The sequence below is a fragment of the Cervus canadensis genome, chromosome 1 (genome assembly GCF_019320065.1).
Source record: "Cervus canadensis isolate Bull #8, Minnesota chromosome 1, ASM1932006v1, whole genome shotgun sequence".
NCBI classification, from domain to species: domain Eukaryota; kingdom Metazoa; phylum Chordata; class Mammalia; order Artiodactyla; family Cervidae; genus Cervus; species Cervus canadensis.
Window position 1 is genome coordinate 12,131,080 of NC_057386.1, and position 16,105 is coordinate 12,147,184.

Here is a 16,105-nt window from a genome sequence, read left to right on the forward strand (position 1 = left end):
GGGGCCTGATGGGGGCTGAGAGGCATGGCCAGCACAGCAGACACGTGGGGGAGGCCGCTGGCACAAGTGTAGGGGCGAGAGGGCCTGGACCCCCTGCCTGGGCCAGGTCTATAACACTGGTCACGCCCAGACCACTGTCCCCAGCCCTGCTGCCCAGGGCCGCCCCCTGGGAAGGTACAGCAGCTGTTCTTTACAACAGGCCCTCATGTGAGCCTGGGGATCCCCCACGGCTGGGACTCCGGGTCCCAGCAGCCTGGATTCGGGGTCCACGAAACTTTGCTGCCATGCTGGGACCCACAGTTGTCTCGCCAGAATCCCTCCCTAAGCCCTTGCTCAGCTGGGGGGGGGGCCAGGGGGGCAGGGCCCCCATGCAGGGACGGCCATGGACGCAGCAGGGGCCCAGCCGGCCTACCTGCTGGAGCAGGGTGTCGGGTGGCAGCTTCTGTAGGTTCTCCAGGTGGGAGTGGAACAGTGAGCTGTGCAGCAGGCGAGCGCCCAGCAGCCCCTCCACGATGTAGCCCACCGTGCAGTCGTCTGGCAGCCGCACCCGCTCGGCTGTGCTCATGAAGCCACCCAGGCTGGGGAGCGGAGGGGGGAACAGGTCAGTGCCTCTCCAGCCTTGGGGAACCCCAACCCCCCACCCACAGCAGCCAGCACCTGCTTCCCTCCCACCACGCCTCCGTCACCTGGCCCATGGGCTCATCTTGAGAGCAAGGCCTCTGCTCAGGCAGAACCCGGCCCCACCAGTAGCGAACCAGAACTTGACCGTTGTCACCTGAAAAGGAGGGAGCCACTAGTCAGGGTTAGTCACCCTAACTCTTCATCTGGACACCCTGAGGATCATCCTTAAGCTGTCCCTTAACTGCTCCCAGGCTCAGGGGCAGAAGCTTCTAAAGGGACAAGAGGACAAGGGCTTCTAAAACTTAGGTGCCTCTGGCTCCAGCCCTTCCTGACTTGCCCCAGTTACCAAAACACCGCCTCTGGGTGGACTGGGCATCAGTCCCAGCCCTTCCTTGCTGGGGTCTCCATACTCTCAGCTGCCCCTGCCCACTTCGCCCCAGCACTCACGGTTCCACCTCCCTGGATCCTCTCAGTAGCCTCGATGGGGTGGTCCAGGCTGGGCCGCCCCAGGTAGATGTCCTGGCTAGGTGAGAAGGTGGACAGCAGCTGCAGCAGGCCTTTGGGGTTCACATAATTGTCATCATCCACATGGCAGAACCACCTGGGAACGTGTAGAAATCTGGAGCCAGGCTGGGCCCAGAGGGTGGGAGCAGGGGAGCCCCTGACCCAAGTTGGGGACCAGCCTCCCTTGGCCCTGGGCCACCACATACTTGCGTCCAGACTCGATAAACTTGTCGTATTCCACTGACATCTTGCAGCACAGAGCCTGGCGGGTATGCACGGCGGAGCAGTTGGTGTTGATGACGTGGCCACCTGCCCATTGGAGAAATGGAAGCATGAGAGCCGGGGTGAGACCTGCTGCCAGCCCACCCCACCAAAGTTGGGCTAAATGCTGCTGGCTGGCCAGCACGAGGCCTGTCCTGTTCAAGACTGTGAAGTCAGACCCAATGGTAGTCCTGTCTTGGCCTCACTCAGTTGACCCTGTTGCCGCCATCCGAGGTCCAGGCAGATGACAACCACTTGCAATCCCATGAAAGCAAACCCACTGGGAAACAGGACTGAGAGGCTGGACCATCCCCATCAGGGCAGGCCTGGAAGGCATGGTTCCCTGCTGGCCCTTCTTCAGGGGACGTGGCTCCAGCCAGAGGCCCTGGGAAGTCAGCCAGTGACCAGAGCATGGCTGGAAGGGTGGACCCTGGATGCCAGGCTCTGTTCTCTATCAGCTGTATGACCCTAAGCAGGTGCCTTAACTCCTCTGGACCTGTGTACACAGCAGGGGGCTGCATGGCACTAGACCAAGACCCCTCAGACACGGCAGCCAGGTTGGGCTGGGGAGGGCACTCACCTCCCTGGAGCTGTAGTTCAGGGTCGTCCCCGTCGGTAAAGATAAACGTCTGCAGAGAGATGGCCTGTGAGGTTTCAAGGGGCAGCCCCCCACCCCAGGGACTCTGGGCCTGGCAGGGCCTTGGCCTGGTGAGCAAGGGGGAATGAAGCTGGACAGGTGAGCCTGGGCTTGGGGATCCAGGAGAAGGGAGGGTGGTGAACCAGGGACAGCCTCCTCTACCTGCAGCATCCCCAGGGCTGCTAGGGCCAGGCTTGCTCTCGCTGGAGGCGTTTCTGGGGTCTCAGCCCAGAAGCTGGGAGAACCCACTCAAGACTAGAGCTTGAGAAGGGGCAGGAGAGGGTAGGCACTGGGGGTCCTGGGTCCCTGCATTCTCAGGCCTGGGGCCTGACAGCCATGCTGGGGACACATCTGTGGGTAGGGGGTCTTGGGGTGGATCCTGGGTGGGGTCCAGGGCAGGATGCAAGTTTGAGGATGAAGGAGCGGGGATCTCAGGGCGTGCGAGTTTGCCAGAGGCGGGGGCTGGGTTGGGGGTGGGGGTGTCCCGAGTCAGCGGGGGTTCCGGAGTCGGCGGGGTCCCCGGGCGGACCCACCAGCTGTCGGGCCCGGGAGATCCAAGTGCGTAGCAGTAGCCCCAGGCGCGGCCCGTGGTTTTTTCGGGTGGTCTTGACCGCGATGAAGACGTCGTCCGGCCGCAGGCGGGGGGCGGTGGCGGGCCGGGCAGGGGGCGCGCGGGGGCCGGAGCCGGGGGCCAAGGCCCGAGTCGGGGCTGGCGCGGGCGCAGGCGCGCGGGGCAGCGGCAACGGCAAAAGCAGCAGCGCACCCAGGGCCGCAGCCAGCGCGAGGCAGGCCCGGCAAAGCGCCCCCCGCGCGCGGCTCATGCGGCCGCGGGACCCGCGGGCACCGCCCGGCCAGGCGCGCCGCGGCCCCTTTAAGGGCTGCCCCGCCCACACTGCGACCCGGAAGTCGCGGCCTCGCTGCCCCGGAAGTGGACGGTGCGCCGCGGCGGGGTGGGCGAAGATGCCGCTGCCGGTTCAGGTGTTTAACTTGCAGGTAACGAGCCGCGGCCGGCGGCCCCTCCGCGCCCCCGCCGCCGGGCCGGAGCGGGGCCGGCGGTGCGCGCCCCTCGCGCGGCGTCCTTCTCGCGCCCGGGCTCCGGCCGCAGCGTCCCGCCCGTCGGCCCCGGCAGGCCCGGCGCGCTAACGCTCTCTCTCCTTCAGCAGCCAGCCAGCTCTGTGTCAGGGTCGGGGGGTGCAGAGAGTCAGGACAGAATGCGGGGTGGCCCGGCCCCCCGCGAGGCCGCGTCGTCAGTGGCAGATGTGCACTGCACCCCTCCCAGCGGTAGGTCAGAGCTCTTCCTGCCGGGCACGGCCGGGGACTTCAGCCTGAGCGCCAGCCTGTCGGCCTGTACGCTGCTTTATGAGGTACCTTCCAGGACAGGGGCCGGGACCAGCCCGCCCGCCCGCCCGTCGGGCCGCGCAGGGCGCCCAGGTGCCCCACTCCCGTCTCCCGGCCGCGACTGCGGCCGGGTTCAGCCGCGGGACTCGCCCGGCGCTGCGGCTTCGGCTGTTCGGCCGCGCCGGGGTGGAGGCCGCCCGTGTCTTCCCCGTGGCTTGGAGGAGGCTGCTGTCAGAATGGTGGCTGGGAGCGCGTAGCGACCCTTGGGGTCCCTGGGTAGTGGTCCTCCGGCGTCTGGTTCCCGCCCCAGAGATGGGCCATCATGGTCCGGCCGAGCGTTCAGCTCTTGAGCCAACAGTCTGGCCAGGAGCCCCATCCCTGGTGTGGCGGCGCTGGACTTGGTGGGCAGTGGGGAGGGTCTTGGGACAGGATCCCGCCCGCCTGAGAGATGGCGGGCAGAGCTGAGCTGGGCACAGTGAGGGCCTCTCGCCCTCTCTGGGCTTCTCCTCCTCAAGGTGCCAAGATGACTGCCCGTGTTGCAGGGGGCCGTGGAGCCCATGCAGATTGACGTGGACCCCCAGGAGGACCCGCAGAATGCCCCTGATGTCAACTACGTGGTGGAGAACCCGACCCTGGTATGGAGTCTGACAGGCTCTCCTCCGGGGTGGGTCAAGGGGCAGGTTGGAGTGTCACTCCTGCTGGGAAGTCCAGGCTAGGCTCCCTGACCACATCTTTTTCTAACTCAGAAACGTTTAGACTTTCTTTGTTGTTGTTCGGTTGCTCAGTCATGTCTGACTCTGCCACCAAATGGACTAAAATATCTAGTTGCCCATTTTTAATGGGTTGCTGGCCTCCTCCAGACCCTGCAGCTGCTTTTCCCCCACATGGAGAAGCACCTTGTGCCAGGCCCCCTGAAGGTCAAGTCTCACTGCGAGGACAGGTCTTCTTTGCGGCCCACCTTGGGAAGCCCTGCCTCATTGCTCAGCCTGGTGACTGGCTGCCCACATGGCTCTGACCATTCACCCCCAGGGCAGAGCTTTACTCCAGGCCCCTGCACTGGCCCATCCTAAGTGGTCTTTCCTCAGACCCCAGACAGTGGTTGATTTGGTGCCCACGTGTCCCGGCTCCCGACCCGCTGGCGGGGGCTTGGGGTCCAGGGTCCCAGCTTGCACAATCTACCTCTGCCCCCAGGATCTGGAGCAGTATGCGGCCAGCTATAGCGGCCTGATGCGTATCGAGCGACTGCAGTTCATTGCTGACCACTGCCCCCCGCTGCGAGTGGAGGCCCTGAAGATGGCCCTGTCCTTTGTGCAGAGGACTTTCAATGTGGACATGTACGAGGAGATCCACCGCAAGCTCTCAGAGGCTGCCAGGTGAGGCCAGGGCTCAGCAAGGTGGGGCAGGGACAGGGTGTAGTGTGTGGCCAGCCCTGGCAGAGGCCTTTCTTGTGCTCCTGCAGCATTTGGCTCCAGAACACAGTGATCTGGCTTTCTTGTTGAAAAGCCAGGAGGGGGTGGGGAACGGCTCAGTGGGCGAGATTCTCACTCTCCCTGCTGAGTATTCAGGCTTTTTCCACACTTGCATGCGTGTGTGTGCGTGTGCAGTTCTGACACTGGGCAGAGCCTGTGGAGACGGCAACTTCTGGCTTCTCGGCATAGCTGTGTGACTTATTTCTTGCTGGGCTTTCCCGCCAGGCTGCGGGCTCCTGCTGTCACAGCTGCCCCTGTGCCACCTGGGCGCTCTCCCGATGGGGGTGAGGGCCGCTGGGAGGCACCCGCCCCCCCTGCACGTGGGCCCCTGATGGCCAGGTCCTCCCTCAGGGAGCTGCAGAATGCGCCTGATGCCATCCCTGAGAGTGGCGTGGAGCCCCCACCCTTGGACACAGCTTGGGTGGAGGCCACGAGAAAGAAGGCCTTGCTGAAGCTGGAGAAGTTGGACACAGATCTGAAGAACTACAAGGGCAATTCTATCAAGGAGAGCATCAGGTATGCCCAGGGGGCTGAGGGATGGGCTTCATCAAGAGAGCTTCAGGTGTGTCCTTGGAGTCGGGGGTTGGACAGCCAGTCCTATGGCCCAGCCAGTGACCACTTGTGCCCGGACCCACAGGCGTGGACATGATGACCTGGGTGACCACTATCTGGACTGTGGGGATCTCAGCAACGCCCTCAAGTGTTACTCCCGGGCCCGGGACTATTGCACCAGCGCCAAGCATGTCATTAACATGTGCCTCAATGTCATCAAGGTGGGCCCAGGGTGGGTGGCCACAGGGCAGCAATGCCAGTGGACCAGGAGGGGGCGCCCAGGCTGAGTGCATCCCACCTGCCTGCCAGGTCAGCGTCTACTTGCAGAATTGGTCTCATGTGCTGAGCTACGTCAGCAAGGCAGAGTCCACCCCGGAAATCGCTGAGGTAAAAAGATAGCTCTCCGCCCCTCAAACCCTGATCCAGGAGCCCTGACCACTACTGACCTTGGTGGGCCCTGTCTTCCTGGAGTCTGCCTCTGCTCCTCTTAGGCTGGAGCCGGGCGCCTGGGAGTTGAGGGTATGGAGGGCATGTGTTGCTCACTTGTGCCACCTTCTCCTGCAGCAGCGTGGGGAGCGTGACACCCAGACTCAGGCTATCCTCACCAAGCTCAAATGTGCAGCAGGTGAGGACCCCGGGGCATAGGGGCAGGAGGGCACCCCAGCTGACCCCAGCCCAGGAAACGCACAAGCCCCAAACCTGTGCTGCATGCACCAGACACTTGCCTGACTCATGTCCCTCTTAGGGAGGTCAGGAGGTAGGAACCCGTGGTTGGGGGTAGAGGCATTGCCTTCTGATAGCTGCCGTCCTGGCTGGTTACCCCCACTTCCATCCCCACCTTCATCCCATTCCCACCCTGTCAGCTGAACAGCTCGGGTGCCCTTTGTAGTAGTAACAGCAGGTGCTCGGCCTCCTTGGGTGCCTGGCTCTCCCAGAAAGCTGCTGATGCTGGCCGATGAGGTTACCTCTCCCTCGCCAGCATTTCTGTCCCAGGTGCGCCTGTTGACAGGCAGCTTCCTCTGGGCTTCATCCTCCCCCCCTGCCGCCCCCAGGCCTGGCTGAGTTGGCAGCACGCAAGTACAAGCAGGCGGCCAAGTGCTTTCTGCTGGCTTCCTTCGACCACTGCGACTTCCCTGAGGTGAGGGACGTGAGGTCTCTGGGGAGGAGACCTCAATGGGACTTGGGAAGCAGGCTGAGGGCTCAAGAGTTGGGCTCTTTGTTGGGGGCTCGTCCTCATGAGGTCCTAGGCACTCTGAGGGGGCGATGGGTGAGATAGGGTGGGCCTGGCCCAGACTTCTGTGCTGCCTGCCGTTGACCCCCAGTCTCTGATCACCTCCCTTGCTCCTCAGCTGCTCTCCCCCAGCAACGTGGCTGTGTACGGCGGCCTGTGCGCCTTGGCCACCTTTGACCGGCAGGAGCTGCAGCGCAACGTCATCTCTAGCAGGTGGGTGGAGGGTGGGGTGGGTGGAGGGTGGGGTGCTGGGCCCTGCAGCTCTGCTCCTGTGCCCCTGGCCGCCTCCAGGGCGGATGGGTGGGCAGGGCCAGCTCTGAGGAATCTGGCATCTGCAGCTCCTTCAAGTTGTTCTTGGAGCTGGAGCCACAGGTTCGGGACATCATCTTCAAATTCTACGAGTCCAAGTATGCCTCATGCCTGAAGATGCTGGATGAGATGAAGGTGAGGGGCCTGGCCTGGCTGGAAGGGTGGGTAAGTTCAGAAGGCCTGGGGCAAGCTGTCCCTGACTGGCTGTCCTCGCCAGGACAACTTGCTGCTAGACATGTACCTGGCTCCCCACGTCAGGACCCTGTACACACAGATTCGCAACCGGGCCCTCATTCAGGTAAGCATTCTGGTGGAGGCTGAGGCCGAGGCAGGGCGCTATAAAGGCGTCTTTGAGTAACTCAGTCCCCTCTGCTCTGCAGTATTTCAGCCCCTACGTGTCAGCTGACATGCGCAAGATGGCCACAGCCTTCAATACCACAGTGGCGGCGCTGGAGGACGAGCTGACGCAGCTCATCCTGGAGGGGCTCATCAACGCCCGCATCGATTCCCACAGCAAGGTGGCTGGACTCAGGGCCGTGGGGTGCGGGAGAGGGACCTTGGGCCCCACTGAAGCTTGCACCTCCACAGATCCTGTATGCCCGGGACGTAGATCAACGCAGCACCACCTTTGAGAAGTCTCTGCTGATGGGCAAGGAGTTCCAGCGCCGTGCCAAAGCCATGATCCTGCGGGCGGCCGTTCTGCGCAACCAGATCCACGTCAAGGTGTGGGCAGGGACAGCCCTGGGACTGGAGGGATGGGGTGGGTACACACACCCTCCTGGTCTGAGCCTTGTTTCCACTGCAGTCCCCTCCCCGGGAAGGGAGCCAAGGGGAGCTGACACCGGCCAACAGCCAGTCCCGGATGAGCACCAACATGTAAGAGCAACCTCCACCTCCAGGATGGTCTGCGCACCCCCACCTTGCCCACCCCCCACCCTCGGACTCCTGGGCCTCTCATCTGCTCCAGCGGCACCCCCCGAGGTGTTGCCTGTGGCCCACTTGCAGGGGTCTGGCTGCTGACTGACGCTAGTCCTTGGTGCCCCCGCCTGGGCTGCCATGTGCCCAGATTCTTGTGCCCCCTCCCCCTCGCTGCACCTTGTGCCGGGGGCCTGGGGAGGAGGCGGGCTTTCCTTGAAGGAGAAGCCCACAGGGCTCACCCACATGTCACCTGGGGCCCCCACTGGGAGCACTGCCTCCCAGCCTCCATGTTGATGCATCGTTTGAGGTTGCAGCGTTGTTGAATCTTAGTCCATTAAAGGGCAGCCTGAGAACAGCCCCTGGTACCACTCCTTCCTGTCTCCATGGGGCCCCCTTCCTCACACTCTACTTGGCTTTGCGGGGTGGAGGCCAGCGCGTGGCCCTCCCTTAGGCAGGTCTCCATGGCTAAGATGAAGGCAGGAGGTGCCTTGCCCACTTCCCCTGTTCTAAGTTCGGCCCCCATTGGCCCCAGTAACACTCAGGTTATCAAAAAGCCTGGGAACATCCCATCTTTGAAATGGTTTATTGTTCATTTTGAACACACGCGGGCTGTGAGGAAGGCAGGTCCAGCCTGGGAGCCTGCTCCTCAGTACAGCATCTCCGGGCCCCCAGCATGGGCCGAAGGGAAGACCAGCTTGTCCTTCCGTGTGAAGTAGCAGGAGGTTCCCTGAGTAAAGGCGTTTCCTTAAGTGGGACATCAGTTGAGGCTTCAGCAGCAGGCCTGGGGGGTAGCACATGGGGCTGTAGCTGCCCATTTTAGGCCAGGGCACTGCCCACAACCTCAGGGAAGCCACCTGGTTCTCCAGGCCCGGCCTGCTGTGGTTCCTGCAGCCGCGGCTGGGCACCCTTCCAGGCCAGAGACCTCTCCAATTTGGTTTTAAAAAGCAGTCCATGACCTGGTAGAGGGGCAGGAGGAGGGAAATGGGGCTCAGGAGGCTGAGGCTCCACTGCCCACTGGGGAATGGGGTGGTACTGATGGCGGCAGGCGCTCCTCACCTGGGCAGTCGGCAGTCTCCTTGAAAGCTCGCTTCTTGCAGCAGCCCCGGCATAGATTAAACACACACCTGTTGCCCTGGACACAGAAAAGCTTGTGAGCCAGGGGCTAATACCCCTTCCTCAGCCACCCTGTAGCCTGAGTGAGTGGCCAGGAGCATGGAAGAGCTGTCCTGAGGCCAGGCAGAGCTACTTTACAGGAAAGAAGCCCCCCTACCATGGGCGGTGACCCGGCTGCCACCAGCAGAGATAGAAAAAGGACTGCCCATGCAGGTCCCCACCGCTCCTGGGGCTGAGCTCTGCCCTAGGTGTTAACAGCCAGGACGGACGGACTCACCTTTGGGTTTCCACACTGATCACACTTTGCATATTTTGCTGAGAAAAGAGCAAAAGGAGGTGCTGTTGGAACTAGGCGAGGCCACCCACCACTGCCACCTTTTACATGTAGCCTTTGGTAGGTGTCCCTGCTCTCTTGGGGTGGGCAGAGGACACAGCATACATGGTCCTACTGGGAAACCTCATCCCACTCACCCAAGACCCATGGGCTCCATGCCCCATGCTGTACGCCTCCCACTCGAAGGTCCTTCCTGGGCACGGCAGCCCCTAGCCCTACTCCTGCCTCTCTAGCTGCCCTAGGGCAACAGCTGAGGGACAGTGGAAGGCAGGATGGCTGGCTGGCTGGCTGTGGCCTCAGGGAACCCGCCAGTCTCCTTGGGGCATGTGGAAGGGCTGCAGGGCCCTTCCTGCTGGACTGCCCACAGCTTAGGAAGCAGCAGAGCCACGTGACCCTGGGGAACCCGTTAGGGGCTGGCCTTTTCCCCAAACTCCAGTGGTGGGAGCCACTTACGCTTCAGCGAAGGGTCAAAGGTCTTGTGGGGGTTCCTCAGCTTCTTCTTCTGCTTGTTCTTGGATAAGACATCCGTGGTGCCCTCCTCCTCCTCCAGGGCCCGCTTGCTGCGGGCACCCCCATTCTCCTTGCTCTCCTCCTTGGGCCTGAAAGCGGGGATGGTGGGCAGAGCTGAGGGACACCCATGAGAGGCAGCCCACCAGTCGCAGTCCCTAGATGAGGACGTATGTGCAACTCTGCTGAGGCCCCAGCAGCCGGCACGGAGGCTGGGACACCAGTGTCTGAACCCTGGGTAGGGCTGTGGCTACAGATGACAGCCCAGCCTCACTTCAGAAAGTCCAGAGGAAGCTAGAGAGGGTCTAGCTGATCCCAGGACAAATCCACTCAGGGTCAGAGGACCTTGGAGAAGCATCATATGGAAAAAGCAATTTAAATGAAACAGCACAGGCTGGTGAGGAAGGAGGCCCCTAGTCACCAAGGGATGGAGCTGAGCCTCCAGCATGTCCATCAAGGCTGGGCAGCAGGCAGAAGAGCCCTCCTCTGTATAACACCTCCCACCCAGGTCAGCCCATGTGCAGGAGGCTCACCCTGGCCGGAAGTAGGGCTGGCAGATCCAGTGGAAGAAAGGCAAGCCTCCTGAAGGCTTCTCTCCCTCCTTCTGCCTGGCTATATCCTCCTGGAAAAGCCCAAAGGGCCCTCAGTAAGAGGCCCAAGACCAAGTCTCTCCCACCACATGGTGGCCCAAGCACCTACCTGACACCGCAGTTTTAGCTCCTGGCTCACTGCAGCAATGCCCTCCAGGGTCTTCACTTTGGCGAGCTCCTCCCGAAGCTGCTGATGCACCTGCAGCCTAATACAGATGCTCCATCAGAGAGCCGGCTCAGCCCCCACCTCCCAACTGCTGACCCTGAGCCTTGGGCACAGAGGGGCACAATCCCTCCTCCCCGCCCAACCTCACCACATCACTGCGGTCCTCCCAGACCTGACTTGGTGGCAGGTGGTGATTTTGTGAATGTCTGTGGAGAGCTTATCTTAAAAACCCCAAATGCCCCAGGCAAGGCTCAGATCAGACAGCATCTGCCATGGGGGTTGACTCACGTGTGGTGCCACAGCTTAAAGAGATGGGCCCGGACGTAGGAGAGGGGGCAGGGGTGCTGCCGCACAATGTCCAGGTACTCCTCGGCCAGCTCCCACACGGCAGGGCTGCGGCCCTCGAACAGGGCAGGGTTGTGCAGGTTTCCCTCTGCAGGGGAAGGTGATGCAAGGCTCAGGGCCCCTGTGCCTGGCCATCCCCAGGGCAAGGCTGGCCACTGGCCTGAGAGTGCTGGCCAGTCGGGCAGATGGGGCCTTCGGTGATGACCACGTGAAGCCTGAGGCTCTTCAGCTGGGCCAGTGGTGCCACGATGTGGACGGACCCCTCCAGCACCTGACAGTGGTGGCCCAGTTGCAGGCGAGGGCACAGCCTCACCTGCACTCATGACCCCTTGCACCCCCGTGTCCTGGATGCAGCGCTCCACGTCCCGCAGGCACTGGATGTTCCCGTTGGCGAACACAGGTATGGCCACCGCCTTCCTGTCAGGGAACAGGATGAGCACACGCTCAGAAGGATGCTGTTTCCCCCAACCCTGCGGGCAGTACCAGGCCCCCAAACTCCATCTTCCCACTGAGCTGCTCACCCTCAGGCCCTGCGCCCTCATCTCGTGCCCAAAGGGCTGAGGGCCTTGCCCTGGGGCTGGGCTGTCTCCCCGCCCTGGGTTCACCGTGTCCACTCACCGCACGGCCTTGATGTGCTCCCAGGACGCGGTGCCTGACAGGGGCCCCTTCTGCTCCTTGGTGCGCCCGTGGACAGTCAGCAGCTAGGACACAGGAGCACCTGCTGCAGCTCCGCTTTCAGCTGCAGCCCCCAACACTCCAGGGGACCCCCTGCCCTTGGCTTCTCAGGCGTCAGCTTCCCTCACTCCTCTGGGCCACACCTGAGCCAGCTGACACCCTGGGAGTGCTGCCTAGGACTCCCATGTCAGAGCTGTTCCTCTATGCCACCCAGGATGTGGAAGTGAGAGCCCAAATGCTTTCAAGGGCCAGTCCTCTTTGCAGTGGCAGCAGGAGTGCTGCCAAGGCCAAAGGTGTGAGGGAGGAGCAAGCACCAGCCTGACCCCAGGACTGGTGGGGGTGGGTGGGGAGAAGGTGATTCAGGCCCAGCACCACCCCTAGGCAATACTGGCCTCCTGGACGCAAGCATGGGACTTCCCTGCCTGCATCAGGCCTCACCTAAAGGTCGCCGATTCCTGCCCATCCCAGGAGCAAGCCCTCAAGGGGCGTTTCTGGAAGTGCGGAAGCAGTGTGGAGCCCTGGAAGCCCACAGTCCTCACCTGGCAGCCAGCCTTTTCCAGCATCTGGGCATATCTCACGGTCTTGTCAATCTCTGGGAAGACGCGGATCTTGCATGTGACAGGAACAGAAAGCTTCTCGTGGGCTAGCAGAACTGGGGAAGGGCAGAGTCGGCTCCTGAGAGAACTGTGCTGCCACCTTCAAGTAGGCTGTGGGGACCCGTGGCTAAGCCCCCAAAGGAACACAGGCTCCACAGACGTCCCGCATTGGTAACAGGGAGCTGTGAGTTGTGCCTCCAACCACACTGGAAGAGGTGGTCCAGGTAAGGATGCCTCCCTCCAGTACCGTCTATTTGGTTCAAAGGAGGGCAACAGGTATGGGACAGGCGACTTCACAGCCGCCCTCTACAGCAGGAAGGGGGAAGGCACACCAAGGCCAGGAGGACTCTGCCAGCTACTGTCCTCTCTTGAGCCCTGCTAGGCTGTCTCGGGCTTGCCACCCAACCACAATGTAGCCCCAAGTCCCCAAGGGCGGCACAGCCAACTCACTCATTCTCTGGAGCAGGTCCCACTCCTCCTGCAGGAAGGCGCCATAGTGACCTGCAAAGAACAAGCACAGCCTCTGCACCCTCCCCCTGCATCCACACTGGCCTCGACCTGCCTGGCCACGTTCTTTTAGTTCAGTGGCCTGAGCTCAAGGGTGCTGAGCTGAGGGCCCACCCTACGTGGTCTCTGACCAACCAGGAACTCCTCAGGCCAGTGAGGGAGAAAGGCTGAGATGCCAGGGCAGTGGCCACTGGTGCCCGAGGCAGCACAAGGGTGGAGGAGGGACTCTTCAGCAAAACACATTTATCCAGAGGGAGCCCCACAACTTCCTGAGCATGGAGGAAGTAACAAGCCCCTGATGGCCAGGTGAACCTTGTCCCCTACCCCCAGTGACCGAGAAGGGCCGCCCTGCAGAGGGAGGAACAAAGAAAGGGCCCACATCAGAAAGCTGCCAGAGGAAGGCCCTCAGCCAGCTCACCCACACATCTGGCATCTCTGCACTCCAAGCCTTGCCCTAGCCAAAAGCCGGTACTCAACGCAGAACCCCAGAACAGGAACTCTTACCTCGTTTGGCAATCATCTGCGGGCAGCCCAAATTCAGGTCGATGGCATCACAGTAGTCCTGAGCCAAAAGAGCCGCCTGGACAAACACCTCTGGGTCATTGGCACAAAACTGGAAGAGACATGACAGTTGCCACAAGCCCCAGCCAGGCCCTGGCACCGGGGCTGCCCAGGGGTTCATAGGTGACCCAGTGGAGGTGTAGTCCCAGGGGATGACTGCAGGATGGTATCCTATCTTAGATGTTTACAATATGACCAAGCTAGAGACGTCCCTGGTGGTCCAGTGGTTAAGACGCCATGCTTTCACTGCATGGGACACGAGTTCAAATCTCTGGTTGGGGAACTAAGATCCCACATGCCACACAGTGTGGCCAAAAAAAAAAAGCAACATGACCAAGCTAGGATGCACCCCCATGCCACCAGCAGAGCAAGTTACAGATTCACACAATCCTCCCAGATGTAGCAGAAAGCCAGTATCACTGACTTTGCCAAGAGCAGAGCTGTTCTGTCTGTCTGATAAAGAGGGGGCACCTAGGGTGATGTCAAGGGCAGGGAGGGAGGGGCTGCAAATCTTCCACAGCACCCAAGCCATCCATTTGCCAAAAGTCTGAGGCAGCTACTGGGAAGAGATCAACCTCTGTAAGAACTGGCCTGCCCTTGCCCCTCTGATCTCGGAAAGCCGGAAAGCCTTTTCTGGAAAGGCCCAGGAAAAGGTTCTCGGCCAGCGTTGGAGGCTGGGCTGCTAACCTGTACAATGAGAGGCCGGTCCTCGGGGCACACATCGCAGTACAGGTTCTCCTTGCGGTAGTTGGCATCACGGACAAAAACTTGGGCATGCAGCATGGGTGTGTAGCACAGCTGGGCCCCGTGTCGGCGGCTCAGCAGCCTCCAGGCCAGCTCGCTCTGGTCCACCATGGGGGCCACCACGTGGCGGGCCCCCCCCAGGGTGCGGCTCCAGAACTCAAAGCCTTCCAGCTTTGGCATTGCCTCCACACTGAAGGGCAAGACCATGGGCTCAGCCGCAGCCAGCGGAGCACAGATGCAGGAGGTGACCCCCCTCAAGGCTGCTCTAGCGCTGCCTGATGGTCACAAACGCGGGTGCTGAGGGTGTCGGCTGATGCAGGCCAGGAGCTGACGCCTCATTGCTGTCGCCTTCCAGTGGAGACCGTGGGCAGGTTACTCAAACTTTCTGAGCTTTAACCTCTCACTTCTTAGCGGGATTAAGATGTCTGCCTGGCAGGACTGGCATGAAGAGTAAATGGAACAGTGATTGATAGTGCTTTGCCTGTCAGGGGAGGCCATCACAAAAGGCAGCTACAACCCACAAGACCTGGAGATCCCCACCAAGGCAGGACCACCCTGTGGTGATGCTGCCCTCCGGGCCCACCAAGCAGCCCATGGCAGTCACCCGGACACTGTGCCCTCCTCTGGGTGTCAAATGTACAAAAGCACTAACAGTACATTCCCTCTGGCTTCTCTTACCCACGCCCGGCCAACCTTATCAGAGCCACCGATCCCTACAGTGACTTAACAGGTGGTAGGTAGCCTGGAAATTACAACTGAAACCTCAAAGGATCAGATCGTAACGAGGGACTGTCAGAGAACACCCACCTCCTGTACTACTTTGGGAATTATTAAGCAGGGTCATCGGCTTAACAACTGCCTAAGCGCCCAGCTGTGGGTTTATTTTCGGGAACTGTGAAGCGACATGTAAAAATCAATATGATGCCCATAGAGGCCTGGACACGAGGCGCTGAGCGCAGGGCCCTCCACCTCCACCCAAAGGAAGAGCCCCGGGTCCCCAGAGAACCGCGGGTCAAACCTGAAGGGAACCTACCTACCTGGGCGGAGCCGAGCCACCTGGGCGCCCGAGCCAGGTCGAAGCTCCTCTCTGGGCAGCTGGGCCCTTCGGGGCCGGGGGGGATAGCCAGGGGCCCGCCAGGGTCCCCACCGGGAGCTCCGGGGATGCGGCTAGGGTACCGCGGAGTGGGGCTCCTGGGCTCGCGCCACGGCTTAAGATCGCCACGCTGGGGCCGCCACCGGGCCGCCGCCGGGCCCAGGGCTCCGCGCTGGGGCCGCTGGGAGGTGCTCCGTCAGGCCGTTCCGGGCGGCCCGCGGTGCTGCGAGAAACGCATTCCCGGGAAACCGCGCCCGGCTGCTGAAGGGCCCGCCGCGCGGCGGAGGGGCGGTGTGCGGGGTGGGGGTCGTAGGCTAGAAGTCGACTCCGCCCGGCGCGGTGGGGCAGTTTCGCAGCGGTGGGGCCGGACAGGGGCCACTGGGGCTCTCCCCTCGCTTGAGGGGGCTGGTTATTGCCCGGGTGCCACCGTACCCGAACTCCCGCCCTCCCAAGCAGAGGTTCGGGGCTAAAGTCCTCGCCTCGGCCCCCACGCGGAATCTCATAAAAGTCTTCGAAGGACCAAAAAATCTCTGTTTTATTTCGGAAAGCGAACACCGCGTGAAACTCCTGGCCCGCGGTCCCCAAAGCGCCGCACTCGGCCTCCCAGGCCCACAGGATTCTTCATTGTAAACTTAAGACATGCGAGAGTCACCGGCTTAGCGAATATAACAACCTTACCTCCTGCTCGTTCTCCTAAATACTCTCTTCCCTTTCCTAAAGAAACCGATTGATCCTCGTTTTCCCCTTCTCCCGCCCTTTCTCCTATTACCTTCGGTTACAGAAACCTCTACCTCTGATTACTGAGTGTCGGTCCCCTGTATCCGCCAGAGGGTGTGAATATACTTTCTTTCTTTGTTTTTTTTTTTTTTTTTTCTGGCCCTCATCTTTATTTTAGTCTTTGTTAAATATCTTACACTATTTTAACCTTTACAGAAGGATTTTTTTTTTTATTAGTTGGAGGCTAATTACTTCACAACATTTCAGTGGGTTTTGTCATACATTGATATGAATCAGTCATAGAGTTACACGTTCAC

General features: G+C 61.4%; 2 protein-coding genes across 10 annotated transcripts; one reads left to right on the plus strand and one right to left on the minus strand.

Moving 5' to 3' along the window:
• Positions 1–2,563: 2,563 nt before the first annotated feature.
• GPS1 (G protein pathway suppressor 1) lies at positions 2,564–8,195 on the plus strand. Of its 8 annotated transcripts, none has more exons than XM_043463826.1 (14): positions 2,564–3,016; positions 3,904–3,996; positions 4,553–4,734; positions 5,056–5,346; positions 5,468–5,603; positions 5,692–5,769; positions 5,947–6,007; positions 6,435–6,520; positions 6,732–6,826; positions 6,952–7,057; positions 7,140–7,220; positions 7,303–7,440; positions 7,511–7,645; positions 7,728–8,195. In XM_043463826.1, the coding sequence occupies exons 1-14, from the start codon at positions 2,639–2,641 to the stop codon at positions 7,800–7,802; spliced, it is 1,935 nt and encodes a 644-aa protein (XP_043319761.1). In that variant the 5' UTR covers positions 2,564–2,638; the 3' UTR covers positions 7,803–8,195. The 8 variants fall into 8 exon arrangements, with proteins under 8 accessions (XP_043319761.1, XP_043319770.1, XP_043319779.1 ...); XM_043463835.1 differs by having other exon boundaries at positions 5,950–6,007; XM_043463844.1 differs by having other exon boundaries at positions 5,182–5,346.
• A 198-nt stretch (positions 8,196–8,393) lies between these two features.
• On the minus strand, positions 8,394–15,898 carry DUS1L (dihydrouridine synthase 1 like). 2 transcript variants are annotated; one of them, XM_043463898.1, is made up of 14 exons: positions 15,016–15,898; positions 13,922–14,416; positions 13,178–13,286; positions 12,617–12,667; positions 12,110–12,222; positions 11,514–11,596; positions 11,209–11,312; positions 10,839–10,983; positions 10,494–10,590; positions 10,328–10,416; positions 9,741–9,886; positions 9,231–9,268; positions 8,897–8,972; positions 8,394–8,796 (listed from the first exon to the last, which is right to left on the minus strand). In XM_043463898.1, the coding sequence occupies exons 2-14, from the start codon at positions 14,183–14,185 to the stop codon at positions 8,657–8,659; spliced, it is 1,455 nt and encodes a 484-aa protein (XP_043319833.1). In that variant the 5' UTR covers positions 14,186–14,416; positions 15,016–15,898; the 3' UTR covers positions 8,394–8,656. The 2 variants fall into 2 exon arrangements, with proteins under 2 accessions (XP_043319833.1, XP_043319842.1); XM_043463907.1 differs by having other exon boundaries at positions 15,012–15,898.
• Between the last annotated feature and the right edge of the window lie 207 nt (positions 15,899–16,105).

Excerpts from the sequence above, each read along its gene's own strand:
- GPS1 (XM_043463826.1), top strand. The coding sequence starts at position 2,639 with ATGAAGACGTCGTCCGGCCGCAGGCGGGGGGCGGTGGCGGGCCGGGCA. Across the intron at positions 3,017-3,903 it reads TTCAGGTGTTTAACTTGCAG|GGGGCCGTGGAGCCCATGCA; the intron begins GTAACGAGCCGC and ends CCCGTGTTGCAG. Across the intron at positions 7,441-7,510 it reads GCATCGATTCCCACAGCAAG|ATCCTGTATGCCCGGGACGT; the intron begins GTGGCTGGACTC and ends GCACCTCCACAG.
- DUS1L (XM_043463898.1), bottom strand. The coding sequence starts at position 14,185 with ATGGTCTTGCCCTTCAGTGTGGAGGCAATGCCAAAGCTGGAAGGCTTT. Across the intron at positions 13,287-13,921 it reads ACCGGCCTCTCATTGTACAG|TTTTGTGCCAATGACCCAGA; the intron begins GTTAGCAGCCCA and ends TGTCTCTTCCAG. Across the intron at positions 8,973-9,230 it reads ATCAGTGTGGAAACCCAAAG|GGCAACAGGTGTGTGTTTAA; the intron begins GTGAGTCCGTCC and ends TTCTGTGTCCAG.